The 23538-nt window shown below is 44.8% G+C and overlaps 1 protein-coding gene across 3 annotated transcripts in view; it reads left to right on the top strand.

The window, feature by feature from the left end:
- The window catches only part of LOC141251092 (uncharacterized), a 33719-nt gene extending 10514 nt beyond the window's left edge, over positions 1-23205 (top strand). For all 3 annotated transcript variants that reach the window (XM_073670216.1, XM_073670217.1, XM_073670218.1), the window contains exons 2-7: positions 985-1069; positions 1196-1375; positions 1453-1576; positions 1660-1757; positions 1954-2044; positions 20734-23205. In XM_073670216.1, the coding sequence (XP_073526317.1) occupies positions 985-1069; positions 1196-1375; positions 1453-1576; positions 1660-1757; positions 1954-2044; positions 20734-22232 (2077 nt within the window). In that variant the 3' untranslated portion in view covers positions 22233-23205. The remainder of the gene's footprint in view (positions 1-984; positions 1070-1195; positions 1376-1452; positions 1577-1659; positions 1758-1953; positions 2045-20733) is intronic.
- Positions 23206-23538: the final 333 nt, after the last annotated feature.

The raw sequence follows: 23538 nt of genomic DNA, 5'->3' as shown, positions 1-23538 counted from the left end.
CCGGCGTCCATGCGCTATACAACATTTGGGGACATTCGTTCTCACTACGTTAGCCCTCTCGCATTCTGTGAGTGTGTGATGTCATCAACATTGTCCCTTTATAGAGTGATAAAAGCCTTCAGCTATACACATTATCAGCTGCACATCTATTTCCACTGTCTACAGATATTAGCTGACATGTCTCCTCACCATACTGTGTTTTTCTATATCTCGTATTGTTTGGGATTGTTTATAAATGGATTAATAGATATTGATATTTTAGGTGATTTCTTTGTTAGTTGTGTATAAAACAATAGCAATAACAGTATTGGGAAGTAGAGACATACACCGACCCATAAGTGTCCTGTATTGCTGGAATGGTGCCAGTCCTGCCTTCCTCTTGGGGTGGGCTGTGGATGACGCTGTTTACACTGCTGTGTTGTATTTTTGGACCTAGACTTCTTTTACCTAATAAAGAGTTAGTTACTTTCTACATAGCTGTGGGCTCATGACCATTTCTTTTTTTTTTGCTTGATGTGTGATCTAAAGTATATAAGTTTTATTAGTAGATGTCAGGAAGAAAAAACAGAATATAGTAAAATAGTAAAGATAGTAACACGTTAGTGATTCCACACTACTCCTGAGCCACCACTGCTTGAGTCCTCCACCAGTCTCTCTATTTCCTGGTCAGTCCCAACAATCTTGAGATACCTATGGCCAATTAGTTGTTGAAGCAATGACCATCATAGCCAGTGATTGGGAGAATGGAGGAGATGACTTGGTCAGCAATTCAACTGATGTTCCACTCTGTACAAGATAAAATTTGTAGATTTTATATTCTCTTATCTCATCATATGTTTTCTCTTACTATCTCCAGTAATTATATTATTACATGGGATTCTTTATGATGTTACATCGGCTCATCTTCTTCACATTCAGGTCCCTACCATACCAAATCTTCTCAGTGGAGTTTGTCTATATTTAGACAATTTTTCTGATTTACAGATCAATGATGGCTATGGACAAGAACAAAATGGTGGAGAGGCTATTACAACTCACCCTAGAGATCCTCTTCCGGCTTACTGGAGAGGTGAGAGATTCTGATGTCACATTACATCATTCTTATCTATGGGAATAACAGATGGACAGAACTGGAGAGGTGAGGACTCTGGAAATATCTGTAGTGAGATTTATTAATGTGTCTCTCCATAACCAGGATTACACAGTAGTGAAGAAGACCTCTAGTGAACGTTGGCAGGCCCCTGTGTCTGAGGGATGGGAAAGACTCCAGAGCCCAATCACAGGGCCTCCAACTCACCAATTGATACATGAGGACATCAGTGACCAGAAGATCCTAGAACTCGCCTACAAGATGATTGAGCTACTGACTGGAGAGGTGACACTGCTGGGATATTATACAGTATTGCTATGAAGGGAATGGGGGGGGGGTGACTGTATCATTGTATGTGTCAGGTTCCTATAAGATGTCAGGATGTTGCCGTCTATTTCTCCATGGAGGAGTGGGAGTATTTAGAAGGACACAAAGATCTGTACAAGGACATCATGATGGAGGTTCGCCAGCCCCTCACATCACCAGGTAATACACAGGACTAAATACACACGGCCTATAATTATCTGTATGTAAAGAATGAATTCAGTCCCTGTATGTGTTTCCTCCAGTTCTATCCAGTAAGAGGACAACACCAGAGAGATGTCCTCGTCCTCTTCTTCCACAGGACTGTAAACCTGAAGATCCCACTGTTTCTCAGGATCGTCAGGTAGATGGAGAGAAGGTGTCATGAGATCTCCCCTATGATGTGTAGACGGCTGTGAAGGTCTTGTGCTCAGTCTTCTTTTACCCACCAGTATTATATGTTTTATACTTGTGTAATGAGAATGATGGAGATGGCAGGATTAGAGCTGATCATAGATGTGACTTCTCCATCTGTCTGACTTTTACAATATTTGTTTCAGGGTAAAGATCTGACCCATATTAATACTACAGAAACATATGTGAGGGATGATGAGCGATGTAAGGAGGAGTTTCCTACAGATAACCATCCAGGTGAGTAGTAACCACTAAATGCAGAGAAGTTACAGATTCTTCTCAGTCATCAGCTTTCACTGCTATATCAGTAGTGTAGTCCGGACATATCACAATCATATGATCACCATTCTGCTGTTATATCCCTACATGTTTCTCCACACGATACTTTTCAAAGTAGTTTGGGCTTTGAAACCCCTTCTTCTATAGAGATTGCAACCTGGAGGATCCACCTACCTCCTGGAATCAGAAAATGTTGACCCTTACCTGCCCAGATCTGTAAACTACAAAACCAAATGACAGCATAGGTAGAATGTGCTGACAAGTTAGGAAATTATTTGAAGAAAAAATATTATGATTGGCCTCTAAGAGAAAGCGGAGGGTAATGTTGCTGTTACCTTTGTAGAACCCTGATATCTTATTGGATGAATCTACCTTTTCTTCTGTGCTGCTGAATGTGCTCATATGGTCCCAACAAGACCAGGTCCAGTCTTTGTGGCTAAATTTCACTTTTATGACCGACAACATGAAATGTGCATTGAGGGCCAAGTATGGATTTCTGTACATTAAGAACAGTGTTTCCCTTAACCCTGAATTTTCAATTTCTTTTAAAACCGACTCACTTCAAAGAGGATTGTGGTAAACTATACAAAAAAAACATTACACCCATGCCATGATCTATGTCAAAGCTGTGCGTGACTGATGGGTGTATTATATGTGTGGGGCTCGTGCTGTATATGGGGAGGCTGTGTGGGGCTCGTACTGTATATGGGGAGGCTTGTGTGGGGCTCGTGCTGTATATGGGGAGGCTTGTGTGGGGCTCGTGCTGTATATGGGGAGGCTTGTGTGGGGCTCGTGCTGTATATGGGGAGGCTTGTGTGGGGCTCGTGCTGTATATGGGGGAGGCTTGTGTGGGGCTCGTGCTGTATATGGGGGAGGCTTGTGTGGGGCTCGTGCTGTATATGGGGAGGCTTGTGTGGGGCTCGTGCTGTATATGGGGAGGCTTGTGTGGGGCTCGTGCTGTATATGGGGAGGCTTGTGTGGGGCTCGTGCTGTATATGGGGAGGCTTGTGTGGGGCTCGTGCTGTATATGGGGAGGCTTGTGTGGGGCTCGTGCTGTATATGGGGAGGCTTGTGTGGGGCTCGTGCTGTATATGGGGAGGCTTGTGTGGGGCTCGTGCTGTATATGGGGAGGCTTGTGTGGGGCTCGTGCTGTATATGGGGAGGCTTGTGTGGGGCTCGTGCTGTATATGGGGAGGCTTGTGTGGGGCTCGTGCTGTATATGGGGAGGCTTGTGTGGGGCTCGTGCTGTATATGGGGAGGCTTGTGTGGGGCTCGTGCTGTATATGGGGAGGCTTGTGTGGGGCTCGTGCTGTATATGGGGAGGCTTGTGTGGGGCTCGTGCTGTATATGGGGAGGCTTGTGTGGGGCTCGTGCTGTATATGGGGAGGCTTGTGTGGGGCTCGTGCTGTATATGGGGAGGCTTGTGTGGGGCTCGTGCTGTATATGGGGAGGCTTGTGTGGGGCTCGTGCTGTATATGGGGAGGCTTGTGTGGGGCTCGTGCTGTATATGGGGAGGCTTGTGTGGGGCTCGTGCTGTATATGGGGAGGCTTGTGTGGGGCTCGTGCTGTATATGGGGAGGCTTGTGTGGGGCTCGTGCTGTATATGGGGAGGCTTGTGTGGGGCTCGTGCTGTATATGGGGAGGCTTGTGTGGGGCTCGTGCTGTATATGGGGAGGCTTGTGTGGGGCTCGTGCTGTATATGGGGAGGCTTGTGTGGGGCTCGTGCTGTATATGGGGAGGCTTGTGTGGGGCTCTTGCTGTATATGGGGAGGCTTGTGTGGGGCTCGTGCTGTATATGGGGAGGCTTGTGTGGGGCTCGTGCTGTATATGGGGAGGCTTGTGTGGGGCTCGTGCTGTATATGGGGAGGCTTGTGTGGGGCTCGTGCTGTATATGGGGAGGCTTGTGTCGGGCTCGTGCTGTATATGGGGAGGCTTGTGTCGGGCTCGTGCTGTATATGGGGAGGCTTGTGTCGGGCTCGTGCTGTATATGGGGAGGCTTGTGTCGGGCTCGTGCTGTATATGGGGAGGCTTGTGTCGGGCTCGTGCTGTATATGGGGAGGCTTGTGTCGGGCTCGTGCTGTATATGGGGAGGCTTGTGTCGGGCTCGTGCTGTATATGGGGAGGCTTGTGTGGGGCTCGTGCTGTATATGGGGAGGCTTGTGTGGGGCTCGTGCTGTATATGGGGAGGCTTGTGTCGGGCTCGTGCTGTATATGGGGAGGCTTGTGTCGGGCTCGTGCTGTATATGGGGAGGCTTGTGTCGGGCTCGTGCTGTATATGGGGAGGCTTGTGTCGGGCTCGTGCTGTATATGGGGAGGCTTGTGTGGGGCTCGTGCTGTATATGGGGATGCTTGTGTTTTTGTTTTTGTTTGTTTGTTTTTTTTATTCTGTCTCCTTTTTTTAACAAGTTCATTCTTTATGATATATTTGATTGTGGTGGGATCGGTCTGCCTCACTTATATTAGTCTGAAACTCCTTGGTAGCATTTTAACCCTTTCACGTCTTTTGATGTACTCATATGTCATAGTTGGGAATAGCTTCCCGCCGTTTGATGTACGGATACATCATGGCCATCGTGCGCGGTACAGAAGTGCCCGTTCCATCGCCACCAGGAGCTCAGCTTACATGACAGCTGAGACCTGACTGTCACTGCCAGGAGAAATGTCCACACTGCCCCCGACTGTTTAACCCCTTTATCCTCAAAGGTGCTTTGCACGTTAATGACCAGGCCAATTTTTACAGTTTTGACCACTGTCACTTTGAAGTAATAACTCTGGAACGCTTCAACTGATTTGCCATCCACACTGTGTTTTGTGACATATTGTACTTCATGATAGTGGTAAAATTTATTTGATATGACCGGCGTTTGTTTGTGAAAAAATTGGAAATTTTGGCGAAAATTTCGCAATTTTCTAAATTTTAATTTTCACGCCCTTAAATCGGAGAGATATGTCACACAAAATAGGTAGTAAATAGCATTTCCCACATGTCTACTTTACATCAGCACAATTTTGGAACCAAAATTTTTTTTTTGTTAGGGAATTATAATGGTTAAAAGTTGACCAGCGATTTCTAATTTTTCCAACACAATTTACAAAGCCATTTTTTTTAGGGACCACATCACATTTGAAGTGACTTTGAGGGGTCTTTATGACAGAAAATACCCAAAAGTGACACCATTCTAAAAACTACACTCCTCAAGGTGCTCAAAACCGCATTCAAGAAGTTTATTAACCCTTCACGTCTTTCACAGTAACTGAAGCAATGTGGAAGGAAAAAATGAACATTTAACTTTTTTTTTTTCACAAACTTTACTTGAGACCCAATTTTTTTTTATTTTCACAAGGGTAACAGGAGAAATTGGACCCCAAAAGTTGTTGTGCAATTTCTCCTGAGTACGCTGATACCCCATATGTGGGGTGAAGCCATTGTTTGGGTGCACGGCAGGGCTCGGAAGGGAAGAAGTGATGCTTTGGAATGCAGATCTTGATGGAAAGGGCTGTGCGGGCATCATGTCATGTTCTCAGAGCCCCTGATGTGCCTAAACAGTGAAAATGCCCAACAAGTGCCCCCTTTTTGGAACTGATACCCGATTTGTGAATCTTATAATGTAGTGTCATACGTCAGTTGTGTAGGACAACCTGACGAACACTACGTCAGTAGTAGCAAGGAAAGCGTATGCCTCCTCCGCTGAATAGCGAGTTTGAGATGAGCTGGACATTGTTTTATGTATGTGGTGCTTGTGTGTCAGTACTTTGTGTGTGTATGTCTCAGTGTGCTTGGTGTAACTACTTCACCGATCAATGCTCGTCGGCTGCTGGATGTGCGCACACATGTGGTGCAAAGGGGCGGGAGTGTAAAACAGCGAGCATGAGTGCGGATCAGTGATCTGCAGTCACTGATCAGCGCTCGGCCGCTGCAGGAAGCACGAAAAAAAACCTGACTAAAAGTCGAGCAATCAAGTACTGATCAAGTAATGATCAGCACTTGGTGGCAGAAAGGGGAATGGGAAGGGGAGAGAGGGGGATTGGGGTGGATGTGGAGAGATCAAAAAATACTACTTACAGTTGACTTCTGTCAGATGTCTTCTGTCGCAGCAGCAAGAGCGGCGATTGTGGTGTCACAGGCTTCTGTGGCACTGCAAAGCCCAGCACGGTGCACAATCGGACAGCCTGACCACCCTCTACAAAAGAAAAAATGTTAGTGGGGGAAAAAAGTGTAAAGTAGCGAGTGCTGATCGGTGATTTGTCTCACCGATTAATGCTCGGCGGTAGCTGGAAGCACGGAGTTGGTGCAAAGTGGAGGGGGAAGGGAAGAAAAAAAATGGACAGGGAGAACAAAAAAGTCTTGGAAACCAGCGAGCACGGACGCACTAGTCAGCACTCGGCTGCTGCAGGACGCATGGGAAAAAAAACTGCCAAAAAATGAGCGATCAAGTATCGATCAGCGCTCAGTGGCAAAAAGGGGGGTGGTGGTGGCCGTAAAAAGAGGTGGGTGTGGGGGTGGATGAGGGGAGATCAGAGATGGACTTACCAAAGCCTTTTCTCTTCTTCTTTCAGTAGGAGCAGGATCAGTAGCCGCTTACCGCAAGAGGAGACCAGATGTTTCTGTGGCACCACAAGGCCCAGTACAGAGAGATCAGACGTGTGACCACCCTGTAGAAATCCTCACCAACTGTGGGGAGCTGCAAGCTGGTCACGGGGGTGATAGGGCAGTGACAGGCAGGTCACAGGCCAGTCACCTCTCGGTCAGGCACTCTGATTGGTGCGATAAATGTCATCATCGATCGCTCCAATCAGAGCTGGCTGGGGCCTATGCACACATCACAGGGGGTTATGGGGCGGCCCTGTGACCGCCTGGTAACCTCTTATTGGCGCGATCGGCGATTACATCGATCGCACCAATCAGAGTGGGTTGGGGCCAGGGCTGGCCTTACTAGGCAACAGCCTAGGATCGGTGCTCTTAGGCGTGCAGATCCTAGACTGCACATCACTGATTCAGGCAAACAGCATAGCCAGAACAATAAATTGAATTTTTTTTTTTAAATTCCAAAGTCAAATTAGAAAACAGCAAAAAGGTAATGGTACTCACCAGCCATGATGGCTGCACACAGATGTTAACTAATACCTCATATGATATTTTTGCACTTTTTTTTTTTTTTTTTATCTGCCAGGGTGCAACCAGGCACCATTAATGGTGACCTTGTGAATTATGGGCTTTGCACCTCTGCAATGCACGTATAGGGTGCCGGGCATCCCGCCTAATCGAATAGTAGGGGCTGACTAGGCACGATGCTGCGAGTGTGTGAATTGCACACTATTGCAAGTTTCATCTATGTACAGTTTTAGTGCTAGGCAGTCGCTCCTCCAGTGAGAGGGGATGAGAGTGGTTGTTCATCAGCATTCTGCACCTGTTACCTCCTTCTTACAAAAGGGGGCTGGCTGCATCCTGGTGTGCATTTTTCTTGACATCTTGGCTGGTGAGTACCATTGCCTTTTTGCTGTTTTCCAATCTGATTGCCTGAAACTGAGAAATGCTGTGATTGGCTGTTGAATTCTGAACAACCAATCACAGCAATTGTGTTGCGGGGGAGCTGCGAAACCCTAAGGTAAGATGGTGCCAAAAATTTAATGCGATCACTGCAACTTTGGTCGCGGGATAACATTAAAGATCTCGCATAATAGTACGTACTTGGTCCAATAGACATGGGCCAGTGCGACGTACTATTACTGACCACGTCAGGAATGGGTAACCCCCTATATGCTGTGATCAATATTGATCGCAGTATTTAGGAGAGGGAATGGTTTAAGGGTCTCTCTCTCCCATTTTATCTGCGCCCCCACGCTGTAATTGCTAGGGCCCTATTGTTGTCATGATGACCTCTGGATAAGAGACCTACTACAAGCCTGTTAGACCATGCCAGAAGTATGGTCTAAGAGGCTTCTGTCAGTGCAATACTGACAGGTATAATGCATTGCAATGAATTATATCAGAGATCAGAATAAGGCTATGTGCCCACGATGCAGAAATGCTCAGGATTTTTTCCTGAGCGTTTCTGCATCTCCCTGGCAGAAAAAAACGCATGCGGATTGTACATGTGTTTTCCTGCCAGGGACATGCGGCAGTGAAGCGTTCTTCACTTGCTTTTCCGCATGCGGGTTGACAAGCGCTTTCCAAGCGATTTTAGCATCACTTGGAAAGTGCTTGACAACTTAGTCACACTATATAAATCCATGCAAGCAGCATGGATTTATATACTGTGACTGTAAAGAATGGTAAAAAATAAATGTATACTTACCCTCCGATGGCCCCTGGTGTCTTGATTCCCTCCGTCCTGGCTTGCCGGCAGCGGTGGATTGGAGGACCTGCCGACGTCAGTGTCGCATGACCCGTCACATGACTCTGACGTCAGCGCAGGTTCTTCATTCCATCGCGAAGTGCCGGGAAGCAAGGAGGAGCGCACCGCGGGCTGCCAGAAGATAAGTATATATTTATTTTTTATTTTATTCTTTTTTTTTTTTTTTTTTTTTTTTTTTTTTTTACAGCTTTTTTAATGGTACTTGGGTGTGGATGGGACTCTCCTCTCCTCTACACCCGGGTACCATCCGCACATTAGAACGCGTCAATTACGCAAGTACAGATGCAGTCTTGCGGAATTGGCGCGTTCTAATGCAAGTCCATGGCGATGAAAACGCAGCACTTCCGCAAAATAATTTTTTCCGCAATGATAGTCCGCAGCGGAAATTTCCGCAGCATGTGCACAGCACATGCGGATTATCATTGGGTAACATGGCCGGCCTTCTACCATGCGTTTTTTAAGCGTTTTTTGCCGCTGCGGAAACGCTTAAACGCAACGTGGGCACACAGCCCAATAAATGTTAAAATCCCATAGAGGGTCTAAGTAAAAAAAACAACACACACACACACACCTCAAAAAAATTAAGGGGACACTCAAATAAAACATTCTAGATCTGAATGGATGAAATATTCTCATTGAATACTTTGTTCTGTACAAAGTTGAATGTGCTGACAGCAAAATCGCACAAAAATCATCAATGGAAATCAAATTTATTAACCAATGGAGGCCTGGATTTGGAGTCACCCCCAAAAGTAAAGTGGAAAAACACACTACAGGCTTATTCAACTTTGATTTAATGTCCTTAAAACAAGTCAAACGTGCCTGTATGACCTCCCTACAATGCCTGGGCATGCTTCTGATGAGGTTGCTTATGGTCTCCTGTGGGATCTCCTCCCAGACCAGGACTAAAGCATCCGCCCACTCCTGGACAGTCTGTGGTGCAACGTGACGTTGGTGGATGGAGCGAGATTTGATGTCCCAGATGTGCTCAATCGGATTCAGGTCTGGGGAACGGGCGGGCCAGTCCATAGCTTCCTTTGCCTTCATCTTGCTGGAACTGCTGACTCACTCCAGCCACATGAGGTCTGGCATTGTCCTGCATTAGGAGGAACCCAGGACCAACAGCACCAGCATATGGTCTCATAAGGGGTCTGAGGATCTCATCTCGGTACCTAATGACAGTCCGGCTACCTCTGGCGAGCACACGGAGGGCTGTGCTTCCCTCCAAAGAAATGCCACCCCACACAATTACTGATCCACTGCCAAACTGGTCATGCTGAAGGATGTTGCAGGCAGCAGATCACTCTCCACGGCGTCTCCAGACTCTGTCATGTCTGTCACATGAGCTCAGTGTGAACCTGCTTTCATCTGTGAAGAGCACAGGGCGCCAGTGGCGACTTTGCCAATCCTGGTTTTCTGTAGCAAATGCCAAGCGTCCTGCACGGTGTTGGGCTGTGAGCACAACCCCCATCTGTGGACGTCGGGCCCTCCTACCACCCTCATGGAGTCGGTTTCTAACCGTTTGTGCAGACACATGCACATTTGTGGCCGGCTGGAGCTCATTTTGCAGGGCTCTAGCAGTGCTCCTCTTGTTCCTCCTTGCACAAAGGCGGAGGTAGCGGTCCTGCTGCTGGGTTGTTGCCCTCCTACGGCCCCCTCCATGCCTCTTGGTGTACTGGCCTGTCTCCTGGTAGCGCCTCCAGCCTCTGGACATTACGCTGACAGACACAGCAAACCTTGCCACAGCTCGCATTGATGGGCCATCCTGGATGAGCTGCACTACCTGAGCAACTTCTGTGGGTTGTAGAGTCCGTCTCATGCTACCACGAGTATGAAAGCACAATCAACATTCAAAAGTGACCAAAACATCAGCCAGAAAGCATTGGTACTGAGATGTGGTCTGTGGTCCCCACCTGCAGAACCACTCCTTTATTGAGTGTGTCTTGATAATTGCCAATAATTTCCATCTGTTGTCTATTCCATTTGCACAACAGCATGTGAAATTGATTGTCGATCAGTGTTGCTTCCTAAGTGGACAATTTGATTTCACATAAGTTTGAACTACTTGCAGTTATATTCTGTTGTTTAAGTGTTCCCTTTATTTTTTTGAACAGTGTATGTATGTGTGTATATATGTATGTGTGTGTATGTATATATAAAATTATTTATAATACAGTACAGACAAAAAGTTTGGACATACCTTCTCATTTAAAGATTTTTCTGTATTTTCATGACTTTGAAAATTGTACATTCACACTGAAGGCATCAAAACTATGAATTAACACATGTGGAATTATATACTTAACAAAAAAGTGTGAAACAACTGAAAATATGTCTTATATTCTAGGTTCTTCAAAGTAGCCACCTTTTGCTTTGATGACTGCTTTGCACACTCTTGGCATTCTCTTGATGAGCTTCAAGAGGTAGTCACCGGAAATGGTTTTCACTTCACAGGTGTGCCCTGTCAGGTTTAATAAGTGGGATTTCTTGCCTTATAAATTAGGTTGGGGACCATCAGTTCTGTTGTGCAGAAGTCTGGTGGATACACAGCTGATCGTCCTACTGAATAGAGAAGGTGTGTCCAAACTTTTGGTCTGTACTGTATGCCAGTAAATGGGTATATTTATGTAAAAACACAAAAAGGACACATATTTGGCATCGTCGCATCCGGAACGTCCTGTCTATAAAATGGTCATGCTGGTTAAACCTTTCAGTAAACACTGTAAATAAATAAATAAATGCGGCTTTTCCATGTTACTACTGAATAAATAGTGGAATAAGACGTGATCAAAAAGATGAAAGGAAATAAAAATAGTATTTTTGAAAATGTCATCTTGTTCAGCAAAAAGCAAGCCACAATACAGCTCCGTCAGCGGAGAAATAAAAAAGTTATAGCTCTCAGAATACAGCGATGCAAAAACAACTTTTTTTTTTTTTTTTTTTTTTTCCCCTATAAGAGTTTTTATTTTTGTGTAAAAGCGCCAAAACATAAAAAAATAATATAAATGTGGTATTGCTCTGATCATACTGGCCTTAAGAATAAAGCTTATCAATTTTACCAGACGGTGAACGGTATAAAATAACACCCAAAACTATTCCTGAATTGCTGTTTTTTTTTGTTCATTCTGCCTGCTGGAAAAATGGAATAGAAAGTGATCAAAAAATATTATGTGCCTTAAAAATTGTAGCAATGAAAATGTCAACTTGTCCCAGAAAAAAAACCTTTGCATGACTCGGTCAACAGAAATATAGAAAAATTATAGCTCTCAAAATATCGCAATTCAAAAACTTGTTTTAGCAAAAAAGAAGCGTCTTTCAGTGTATGATAGCAGGCAAATATAAAAACCCTAAATAAGTCTGGTATCACTGTAATCGCACCGACCTGAAGAATAAAGTTGTCTAATCACTTATATCGCATGAGGAACAGTGTAAAAAAAGTAAATAAAACCAATTCTTCCCCTGCTGTTGGTTTGTTGATTCTGTCTCCCAAAGATCGCAGTGAGACTGGCTTACATTTATCCTGTGCTCTGCGCTTAAATCGGGGTTTCCATGTAAATCTATGAAATACGTGATTTAAACGGAACCCCCAGCGGCAGATTCTCTATAATGACAGATAGAGGCACTGTGGACGCCATCTGGTCTAGGATCTGGCGGTGTCTCTTTTTAAACGTTGTAAGAAGGTCACTGGTAACATGCTAGAGGGGTGGTTATTAGCTTCAGTGATATGAACTTGGTCGTTTGCTCCAGCTTATTATGTGCTGATCGAGGTTTATCAGCTGCTCCCAACAAACCTGGCCCTGTCATGGCCGAAGAGTTGGGCAGGACGGTTGTTCGCCATATCTCCACTCTTGGGTGTGGTCCAGTAGGTAAAAGTTTGACCTCTGACTGAATCCTGTGTGCTCTGAATGTGAGCTGACCTCCAGAGCTGTGCTCTTAATAAACAGAGCTGGACCCTGTTTTCTGACCGGACGGACACCAAAGTTATGCAGACGGTTATGAGTGCTGTTTTTTTCTGAGACGAATAAGACTGAGTCCATTGATGTCTATTTTTGTTTTGGACTGGTTTATGAAGCATGTTTTTAATAAACTAGTTAAAGATTTAATGAAAAAGCATTCCTCTGAGTACCTCATTAAACAGATGAGTGAGCCGGTCTACCACAGTTGGAGCTGGAAGTGCGGGAAAGATCCCCAGGAAGCAAGTGGGACGGCTGTGGACAAACTACATGTCCTGTGTGAGGGCAACCTATAAGGATAGAAGAGTGGTAAAACAAAATGAAGGAGCTGATCAAGCACCTGGTCCAATTCCATCAACTGCAGCAGCAGTGGCAGAAACAACAGGTGCTTACGTGGCAGATGGAACTCCTCACTAACCGCCCAACCTCCATTTCAGATGATGACCTCACACGTCTGACAGACATGTCGGTAAATGGTGTCTGGATTCTTGGATAGGGGGAGCTTGGTAACCTTTGTAAGGGCCACACTCCCCCCAACAGTTGATACTTCGAAGGATTGTGGGCGTCCACTGTATTCATGGCGACGCTAAGGACTACCCTTTTGCTGGAGTGACCATGAAAACAAACTGTGGCACTGAGCCACATGAGGTTGGAGTGGATAAGGACCTGATACACCCAGTTATATGAGGGCAGGATTTTACCTTACTCTGGGACTTATGGTGAAAAGGTGGGGTGTCAAGTTACTCAGATAAGAATAGGTTCACACTTCTAAAAAAAAAAAAAAATGTCCGAGGCAGGTGAATTCGCCCTGTGTGTGCTTGAAGGCGATGAGTACGAGACAGCGACCTATGAGGCCGACATCACTGAGTTGAGGGCTACCGGGAGGAACTTTGGGACTACTCAACTAAAGGACCATACACTCAAAGGGGCGCTGGATAATGTCAGTTTTCAGCGGGGTTGCTCAAAAGCTGGGGGCTGACACTAGGTTTCCATACTTTCCAGTAGATGGTGATTTGCTATATCGGGTGACTAAGCTGGGGGGAAGGTATTGGAACAACTGGTGGTATCAGGACCCTATAGGTGTAGGGTGTTAGAAATTGCCAATTCCCATGGCTTGGATGGTCATCTGGGTTTAGACAAGACCAAAGAGCGGATCCTTCTTAGGTTCTACTGCCCCGGATGTTACAGAGAGATTTTGAACTGTTAGAAAACACTTTGGCCAACATATCAAGGAACTCACGAGTCAGTGGTGACAACACAGACCAGTTCACCACTCATAATCGTGAGTAAAGCATTGCCTACTCAAGGAATAGAATGAAAAACCGCGAAAATGAGTATAAATGGCATAAAAACGTTAAAGTTTATTAGTCACTTAAAAATGTACAAAAGTAATAATACAAAATGTGTGGACACATGTAACTGTAGAGACAATAGGTGAGTGTTGGATCGCAAAAAAGAAAAAGAAAAAAAGCCTCCATGACATCTTCAGAATCTCCCATAGAGATATATTGCAAAATGCATTGTGTTCAAATAAAATCCACACGGGGAGGAATCAAGAGGGAAAGAAGAGACAAGGGGATAGAGTAAAGAAAGAAAATATAAGAACGGTGGGATCAAAGGGAGAGCATACAGACACAATCAGGTAAATGGAAAAGGATACCGGAGTGAAAAGTAAATCGGGGCACTCGCCAAACTGATTGGTAGCTCACGCAGATATATAGGGCACAGAGGGGCAAACAGTAGACATCCCCCAGGGGCCTCGACGTGCGTTTCGCGTTGGGCTTTATCAAGAGGCACGTGGTATGTAATTGATAAGGACCTAAATATATAGGACCTTAAACTGTCACGTGGGCGATCATGTGATCGCTTTCATGAGGCTGTCACGAGGGCCGGCCGTTACGGCGCATGCGCCGGGGTCACAGCGGTACCAGCAGTCGCGCGTCATCCATCAAGGCACACGTTCAGCCGGAAGTGTCAACTGACAACATCCGGGGGCGCGTCGTTGCCATGGAGATGGATACTCGCGGGTGCCGGCCGCGATTACCCAGCGCATGCGCACCACCGGCCATCGTCACAGCGCCACAGTGTGCCCCCTATAAGGTTAGTAGGGTGTATATAGTATGACCAATAGTGGGGAAAAAAAAGAGAGAGAGGTTAACCAAAGAGGAAAGGGAAAAAAAAAAAGAAAAGGAAGTATGGAGACAAGGAGATATGGTAGGAAGAGTAGTTACTATGTATATAAATAGAGCAAGATACATAATCACATATAAATGAAAATTAGATAATATATATAGATAGAAGCATTTTTCCCCCATAAATTACAGGAGAATAGTACATAGCAATCTTCTTGAAAGAAATTCTCAATTCCCATTCCGTCATCATATGAAGATAATATGCAAAGCAGCTGATCCCATCAAAGATATATAAAGTGCTGAAAATAATGGTCAGGAAATCTAAATAAAGAGACAAGAACACAAATAAATAACAAATCACACGGACAATTAAAAGTAGATAAAACCAAAAAGGAGGATGTTTAACCCCTAGGGATAAATCTCTAGGGGAAAAGAAACAAAGATGCCCCAGGGCATCGGGAGTGGCGCATAACCCAGAGCCAGGTCAGGCGCAGAGACGCACATGTGAAGACCAGAGCATAATGAACATACACTCAAAGCTAGAAGGATTAGGAATATGAAAATAAGTGGAAATCATAAAACTGAGGAGAAACCAAGATGTTCGTTGAGCCCCCGCGGTGCAAGAGTGTCAAGAGTAGTGATCCACCTGGCTTCCTTTTGTGCCAAAAGGCGTTTGGCGTTCCCACCCCGGGAGCCCATATGCACCACGTCAATACCACAAACCCTCAAAGATCGAGGGTCCCAGTTATGGGCAGATTTAAAATGTCGTGGTAAAGTCTTGAGCTCCCGTGGATCAGGGATCGCCCTAGCCGCAATAATGTCCCTAACATGCTCGCGAACTCTGACTCTCAGCCCCCTCCTAGTGAGACCTACATAAATAAGTCCGCAGCCACATGTAGCATGGTAGATCACATGTGTAGTGCTGCAGGAAATATAGTGGCGGATGTTGAAATTACGGGAGCCATCAGAGTTCGCGAACATGGTAGTACGTGGGACATTAGTGCAGGCGCCACAGTGGCTGCAGGGAAAGGTCCCCAAGGTGGGACCACGGGAGCCAAACGGGTTTCTCCCAGATGGAAGGTAAGGACTGGAAACCAGAAGATCTGCTAGGTTGTTGGATCGTCGAGATGTCATGCATGGAGACTCCCCAATATATTCCCTCAGGGAGGGCTCCGTACCCAAGATATCCCAATGTCGGGAGAGGATACGCCTCACCCCACACCACTCGAAGTTAAATGTGGAAATGAAGCGGATCCTCTCCGGACCTTTACATCCATCAGAGGGAGGGGGATAGATGAGGTGATCCCGGGGAGTATTCCGCGCCCTCCTAAGGCCACGGCCGACACATCGATTGCTGTAACCCCTGCATTTGGAACGTTCGGCTAAGTCCGAAACCCGTTTCTCAAATTTAGAATTGGTCGAGCAGATCCGCCTCACCCTGAGAAACTGCCCGATCGGGACGGCCCTGATAGTAGAAGAGTCATGTGCAGATGTGGCTTGGATGAGAGAATTCACGGAAGTGGGTTTCCTAAACAGATCAGTTTGGACACGACATTCAGCATCCACTTCTAAAGTGATGTCCAAAAAATCGATCTGTCTAGAACTGTACTTATAAGAAAGCCTCACTGCACGATTGTTTGAATTCAATATGGCCATGAAGTCCTCGAGCTCCCCGACAGTCCCCTGCCAAAAAAATAGGACATCGTCTATATATCTCATCCATGACACGACATTGTCCACGCCCCGTATCCCCTCATTGCCAAAGATCTCCCCCTCCCATGCACCCAGGAAGAGGTTGGCGTATGAGGGGGCACAGGCCGCCCCCATTGCCTTGCCACGGATCTGAAGATATACCCTATCCTGAAATAAAAAGTAATTATGGCAGAGGACGAATTCAAGGAGCTCGAGGATAAAATCTCTCGAAGGGCTGTCCAGATCGGAACCGCTCAGGAAGAGGCGGACCGCCTCCAGACCCAAATTGTGACTAATGCATGTGTACAGGCTTTCGACGTCGGCCGTGACAAGGAGGGTATCATGAGTAAGAAGGACGCCGTCAACCCGAGTGGATTTTATTTGCACACAATGCATTTTGCAATATATCTCTATGGGAGATTCTGAAGATGTCATGGGGGCTTTTTTTTTTTTTTTTCTCTTTTTCTTTTTCTTTTTTGCGATCCAACACTCACCTATTGTCTCTACAGTTACATGTGTCAACACATTTTGTATTATTACTTTTGTACATTTTTAAGTGACTAATAAACTTTAACGTTTTTATGCCATTTATACTAATTTTCGCGGTTTTTCATTCAGATTTTGAACTATTGTAGCTCCTGTCCCACTTGCCAGCTAACCACCCCAGTTTTTCACTTCCGGAGTCCACTAGTGCCTTTACCCATTATTGTTTGGTTTCACTGCATTGCCATGGGTCTAGTCAGACTCATGGTTAAGGCTTTTCTAGGAATTGTGGGATACTATCCACAGTTTATCCCAAATTTCACCTTGATAGCCGCACCCCTGACCGACCTTAAGGACATAGAGTAGTCGATGGCCAAGTGGACTTGGAGCTGGCTTTCCTGGAGTTGAAGCTAGCCCTGTGTAAACAGCCAGTCTTGGTTGCATCGGACTTCACAAAGGAGTTTGTGGTCCAGACAGATGCTTCAGCAGTCTGGTTTGGAGCCTTGTTGTTAAGAGAAATAAATTGGGAGGGAAGTAAAATATGTCACCAAAAAAACACTCAATCACTGATACGTGGAAGCATCCCAGCGTTATTACCTCATAAAGTGACACTGGTCAGAATTGAAAAAATTGGCGTGGTCACGAATGCGAAAACAGGCTCTTGGAGCAAAAGGGTTAATAAATCATCTGTTGAGTTGCTGGGTGACATCTGTGGTTCCTCTTGACACTTTTTAATAATACCCTTACCATCTACTCGCGGTTATACAGGTCCTGTATGCTGCCAGATAATGAGATACTAGCCTCTCACTTTTGAAATTACTTTGAGGGGCCTAAATTTTAGATAGAACCAGGAGGGCACAGAAAATACAAAATCAGAAGACACGAGTAGACAGTAAACGGGCCAGGATCACAAGAAGATCAAATGCACAGAACTGAACCAGAGGAGAACAAGGCTGTATCTGACACCTTGCAGTAATGTGCTTTGAGCTTTAGTAGGGTGTGGTGCTTTCCAATTACCTGAAGCAGGCAGCAGATTACTCCAGCTGGACAGCGCACACTGCCATACTGCCAGACTGGATGGTAGTACTGGTCCCGGCCAACCTATTCTTAGTGGCTGCACAGAGCCTGAGCTGCCCAGATCTTCTGGTTACAATGTCTCCTCCATCACCAACGCCACCCGCAGAATGAATGATGGTGGCCGCTGGTGACAGAAGCAGACATCGCAGGAGCAGATCCCAGAGGAGATATGACACACCATTTGTAGAAGCTCCAATGTTGTATAATGATAGAAAACCAGAGCAAAAGAAAACCCCATAAAGTTACTCAATTTTTGTAAATTATAACCATCAGTGAATTAATCTATATGAGTAGTGACTATTTTGACACCTGAGTGGGGGCTTGTTTTTTGTGGGATGATTAGAAGTTTTTATTAGTATCATTTTCGGCTACATAACATTTTTTTTGGTGGCTTTTTATTCCAATATTTTGGAGGCAGAATGAATAAATAGCTGAACGCCATGCTCAGGGGTAGATTAAGAGTAGCCAGGGTCCCGGGCAGTTCAGAAGGCGTGGCCCCCCCCTTCCCGCTGACAGAAATAGCGGTGAGCGTATCACGGCGCACACATTTTTCCCTTATGTACAGAACTATATATAACATAGTGCCATACATAATCTCGCACCCCTGCCGTATTAATTTTCAGAAGGGGCCACATGAGAGACCGTGACTGTTGTGGAGGCCGAACAATAGGCTGAAATTAATTCTGCTCAATATTAATTATAATTATTTTTAATATTATTTGTATCACTTAATATTGAGCAGAATTAATATGTTGACCTACCCTATATACAGTACGAGCCCCCACATAGCCCCCTCAATCAACAACCAAAGCAATCAACCTACAGGGCTTTCATACATGTAAACCGTAAAAAAAAACTAAAAATCTTTTTTCTCTATTTTAAAAACTCAATTCATAAAGACATTAGTGATGAGCGAACGTGCTCAGATAACTTATCCCTGCCTGCTCGGGTGTTATCCGAGTATCTTGTAGTGCTCGGATAATATATTCGAGTCCCTGCAGCTGCATGTTTTGTTTTTGTCTGTTAGACAACCACAAAGACCCTCTATAGGGCCTGAACAGTTATGTACTTAGCTTAATGGTGTCTTCTTCCAACTCTTTTTCTCCTCCTTTGGTCATTGGGGGATCCATCAGGAAATTCCTTCAATCAGGACAAGAAAAGGAGACTAAGCCGAGCGGCAATGAGAATAACAGTTCACAGGTCCAGGCAATATGCCCCCACAAAGTCTACAATATGAGCCCTCACATAGCCCCCAATATACAGTTGTGCTCAAAAGTTTACATACCCAGGCAGAATTTTTCTTTTCTTGGCCTTGTTTCAGAGAATATGAATGATAACAAAGAAACTTTTTCTCCACTCATGGTTATTGGTTGGGTGAAGCCATTTATTGTCAAACTACTGTTTTCTCTTTTTAAATCTTAATGACAACCAAAAACATCCAAATGACCCTGATCAAAAGTTCACATACCCTCGTGATTTTGGTCTGATAACATGCACAGAATTTTACACAAATGTGTTTGAATGGCTACTAAAAGGTAACATCCTCACCTGTGATGTGTGTGTGTGTGTGTGTGTGTGTGTGTGTGTGTGTGTGTGTGTGTGTGTGTGTGTGTGTGTGTGTGTGTGTGTGTGTGTGTGTGTGTGTGTGTGTGTGTGTATAAAAGCTGAGTGAGTTTTTGGGATCTAGACAGACTCTTGCATCTTTCATCCAGCCACTGCCGTTTCTGGATTGTGAGTCATGGGGAAAGCAAAAGAATTGTCAAGAATTGTTTTTTGTTATCATTCATATCCTCTGAAACAAGGCCAAGAAAGCAAAAATTCTGCTGCGGTATGTAAACTTTTGAGCACAACTGTACAATATGAGCCCCTACATAGCTACGGTAAGGACCCTCACACAGCCCCATAGATGCAGTATGAGCTCCCACACAACTCCCTGTATACAGTATGAATCCACGCAAAGTCCCCCTACATACAATTACACCATACAGTCCCCTAATATACAGTATGAGCCCCCAACATAGCCGCTTACATACAACATGAGCCACCACACAGCCATGTACATACAGTATGAGTCCTCACATAGCTCCCAATATATAGTATGAGCCCCCACATAGCTCCTTGCAGCCCCCAAACCCACAGGATACCATTAATCTGTAGCCCCTATATAATATACTATGCAGCCCCCATGGTTCCATACCCTGTGGGACCCCCCCCCATGGTTGCATACCTTGCGGGTCCCCCCCATGGTTGCATACCCTGTGGGGCCCTCCCCCCATTGTTGCTTACCCTGCGCGCCCCCCGATATCATACCCTGTGGGCTCCCGGTGGTCGCATACCCTGCAGCCCCCCCCCCCCCTCCCCATGGTTGCATACCTTGCCCCCTCAACCCCCTTCCTCCCCATGGTCTCATACCCTGCAGCTCACAGGGTGACATGCCCAAGTCACTCTCTCACAGAACAGGATGCTGCTATTTGCTTATTACCATCACCAGGAGCTGCCAGCAGGAGAGAACAGGACGCAAGGCAGCAGAAGACGAGCCGGGTGGGCGGAGCCAGCACTGAGCACCACATGGAGCTGCAGTGCAGGAGGAGACAGCCAGGAATCCCAAGTGCAGATGTGGGCACGCAGAGCGCACTGCGTGTTTGCGTCTGCTACATTGTCATGCGGGTGGTGCGCGCACATAACATTATAATGAGGGCAGTCTGGCCATGGGCCCCCTTGGAACTTCGGGCCCTGGCGGTAGCCCAGATTGCCCTCATTATAATCTGCCTATGGCCATGCTCTATTAGTTCATGTTATGAGGTCTTCTAGTAGACTGTGAACTGTTACTGTCTTAGTGAATAATTCAATTTTGCTCCATAACTTCCCGTTTCTATGGAGATTTTGAGTAGAAATGTTAAATTGTATTTTTGAAGAATATTTTATTCAAAAATGATTTGTTTTATTCTTGGCAGATGACTGTACCAGGAGATCAGAGGAACAACTGACATCTTCTCTTTTTAAATCGGATGACATTGAGCTCACACAGGATACAATAGAAGTGAATGTCATTACTCCATATATACCATCATCCCTTCACAACAAAGATCTATCATCTGATCCTATGAAAAAGGTCCTATCTTCTGATTCATTACAGACTATGAAGAAAAATAAAAGTCAGAAAAGAGGCATTACGAAACAAACTGCTCTTTGCTTTAAGAAGCCAATTACACATTCAGAATATGGAAATAGTTTTCCTCTCGAAACATCTTTTGTTACACATCAAAAAATTTGCACAGAGGAGAAGACATTTTCTTGTTCCAAATGTGAGCGATATTTTAACCAGAAATCAGATTTTGTTAGGCATGAAAGAATGCATACTGGTGCGGAGAAGCCATATTCATGTTCAGAATGTGGAAAATGCTTTGGACAGAAATCAACTCTTGTTACACATCACAGAATTCACACAGGAGAGAAGCCATATTCATGTTCAGAATGTGGGAAATGTTTTGCAGGGAAATCACATATTATTATGCATCAGAGAACTCACACAGGGGAGAAGCCTTTTTCATGTTCAGAATGTGGAAAATGTTTTGCAGAGAAATCATCTCTTGTTAAACATCAGAGAACTCACACAGGGGAGAAGCCTTTTCTATGTTCAGAATGTGGGAAATATTTTAAACAGAAATCGTATCTTGTTATACACCAGAGAACTCACTCAGGGGTGAAGCCTTTTCTATGTTCAGAATGTGGGAAAAGTTTTGTATGGAAATCACATCTTGTTATACATCAAAGAACTCACACAGGGGAGAAACCTTTTTCATGTTCAGAATGTGGAATATGTTTTATACAGAAATCATCGCTTGTTAGTCACCAGAGAACTCACACAGGGGAGAAGCCATATTCATGTTCAGAATGTGGAAAATGTTTTGTAGATAAATTACACCTAGATAGACACCAGATAACTCACACAGGGGAGAAACTTTTTTCATGTTCAGAATGTGGAAAATGTTTTGCACATAAAGTAACACTTGTTATACACCAGAGAACTCACACAGGGGAGAAGCCATATTCCTGTTCAGAATGTGGAAAATGTTTTATTCAGAAATCATTGCTGGTTACACATGAGAGAACTCACACAGTGGAGAAGCCATATTCATGTTCAGAATGTGGAAAATGTTTTGCAGAGAAAATACATTTTGTTACACATCAGAGAACTCACATAGTGGAGAAGACTTTTTCATGTTCAGAATGTGGATTATGTTTTCTGCGGAAATCATCGCTTGCTAGTCACCAGAAAACTCACACAGGAGAGAAACTTTTTACATGTTCTGAATGTGGGAAATGTTTTAGAGCGAAATCAAACCTTGTTAGACACCAAAAAAGTCACACACACACATGTTTTGGACGTAAATCATCGCTTGTTAGACACCAGGGAGCTCACACGGGGAGAAGCCTTGTGGTTATTTCCTGAAGAAGTGCTTGACACTATGAAACACGTTGACTAAACACCATATGTTTGAATAAATCCTTGAGAACAGATTTCTTCCCACAGTCCAAAGAGATATGGAATTTGTATTATGAACCCCATTGGGGACAGTAATGATAATGTCTGTAAAGCGCTGCAGAATATGATTGCGCTATATAAGCAATGCATAATAAAAAAAAATAGAGCTGTGTGTATGTAGCAGAGATGTGTGTATGTAAATGTGCAGTGTTCAGCAGTATTGTGTGTGTGTGTGTGTATATGTGCGCTACAGAGTGGTCATTACACTGTGTTCAGAATTATTAGGCAAATTAGTATTTTGATCACATGATACTTTTTATACATGTTGTCCTACTCCAAGCTGCATAGGCTTGAGAGCCAACTACCAATTAAGTAAATCTGGTCATGTGCATCTCTGTAATGAGGAGGGGTGTTGACTAATGACATCAACACCCTATATAAGGTGTGCCTAATTATTAGGCAACTTCCTTTCCTTTGGCAAAGTGGGTCATAAGAGTGATTTCACGGGCTCTGAAAAGTCCAAAATTGGGAGATGTCTTGCAGAGGGATGCAGCAGTCTTGAAATTTCCAAACTTTTGAAGCGTGATCACCGAACAATCAAGCGTTTCATGGCAAATAGCCAACAAGTTCGCAAAAAGCATGTTGGCCAAAAAAGGCGCAAAATAACTGCCCATGAATTGAGGAAAATCAAGCGTGAAGCTGCCAAGATGCCATTCGCCACCAGTTTTGCCATATTTCAGAGCTGCAACTTTACTGGAGTATCAAAAAGCACAAGGTGTGCGATACTCAGGGACATGGCCAAGGTAAGGAAGACTGAAAAACGACCACCTTTGAACAAGAAACATAAGATAAAACGTCAAGAATAGGCCAAGAAATATCTTAAGACTGATTTTTCAAAGGTTTTATGGACTGATTAAATGAGAGTGACTCTTGATGGGCCAGAGGCTGGATCAGTAAAGGGCAGAGAGCTCCACTCCGACTCAGACGCCAGCAAGGTGGAGGTGGGGTACTGGTATGGGCTGGTATCATCAAAGATGAACTTATGGGACCTTTTCGGGTTGAGGATGGAGTGAAGCTCAACTCCCAGACCTACTGACAGTTTCTGGAAGACAACTTCTTCAAGCAGTGGTACAGGAAGAAGTCGGTATCGTTCAAGAAAAACATGATTTTCATGCAGGACAATGCTCCATCACCTGCAACCTACTACTCCACAGCGTGGCAGGCCAGTAAAGGTCTAAAAGAAGATAAAATAATGATAATGGCCTCCTTGTTC

The sequence above is a fragment of the Phyllobates terribilis genome, unplaced genomic scaffold (genome assembly GCF_046119375.1).
Source record: "Phyllobates terribilis strain yellow unplaced genomic scaffold, ASM4611937v1 Scaffold_6589__1_contigs__length_43403, whole genome shotgun sequence".
In the NCBI taxonomy this organism is placed as follows: Eukaryota; Metazoa; Chordata; class Amphibia; order Anura; family Dendrobatidae; genus Phyllobates; species Phyllobates terribilis.
Note: the sequence above shows the minus strand (reverse complement) of the source record. Positions and strands in the feature narration are given on the sequence as shown.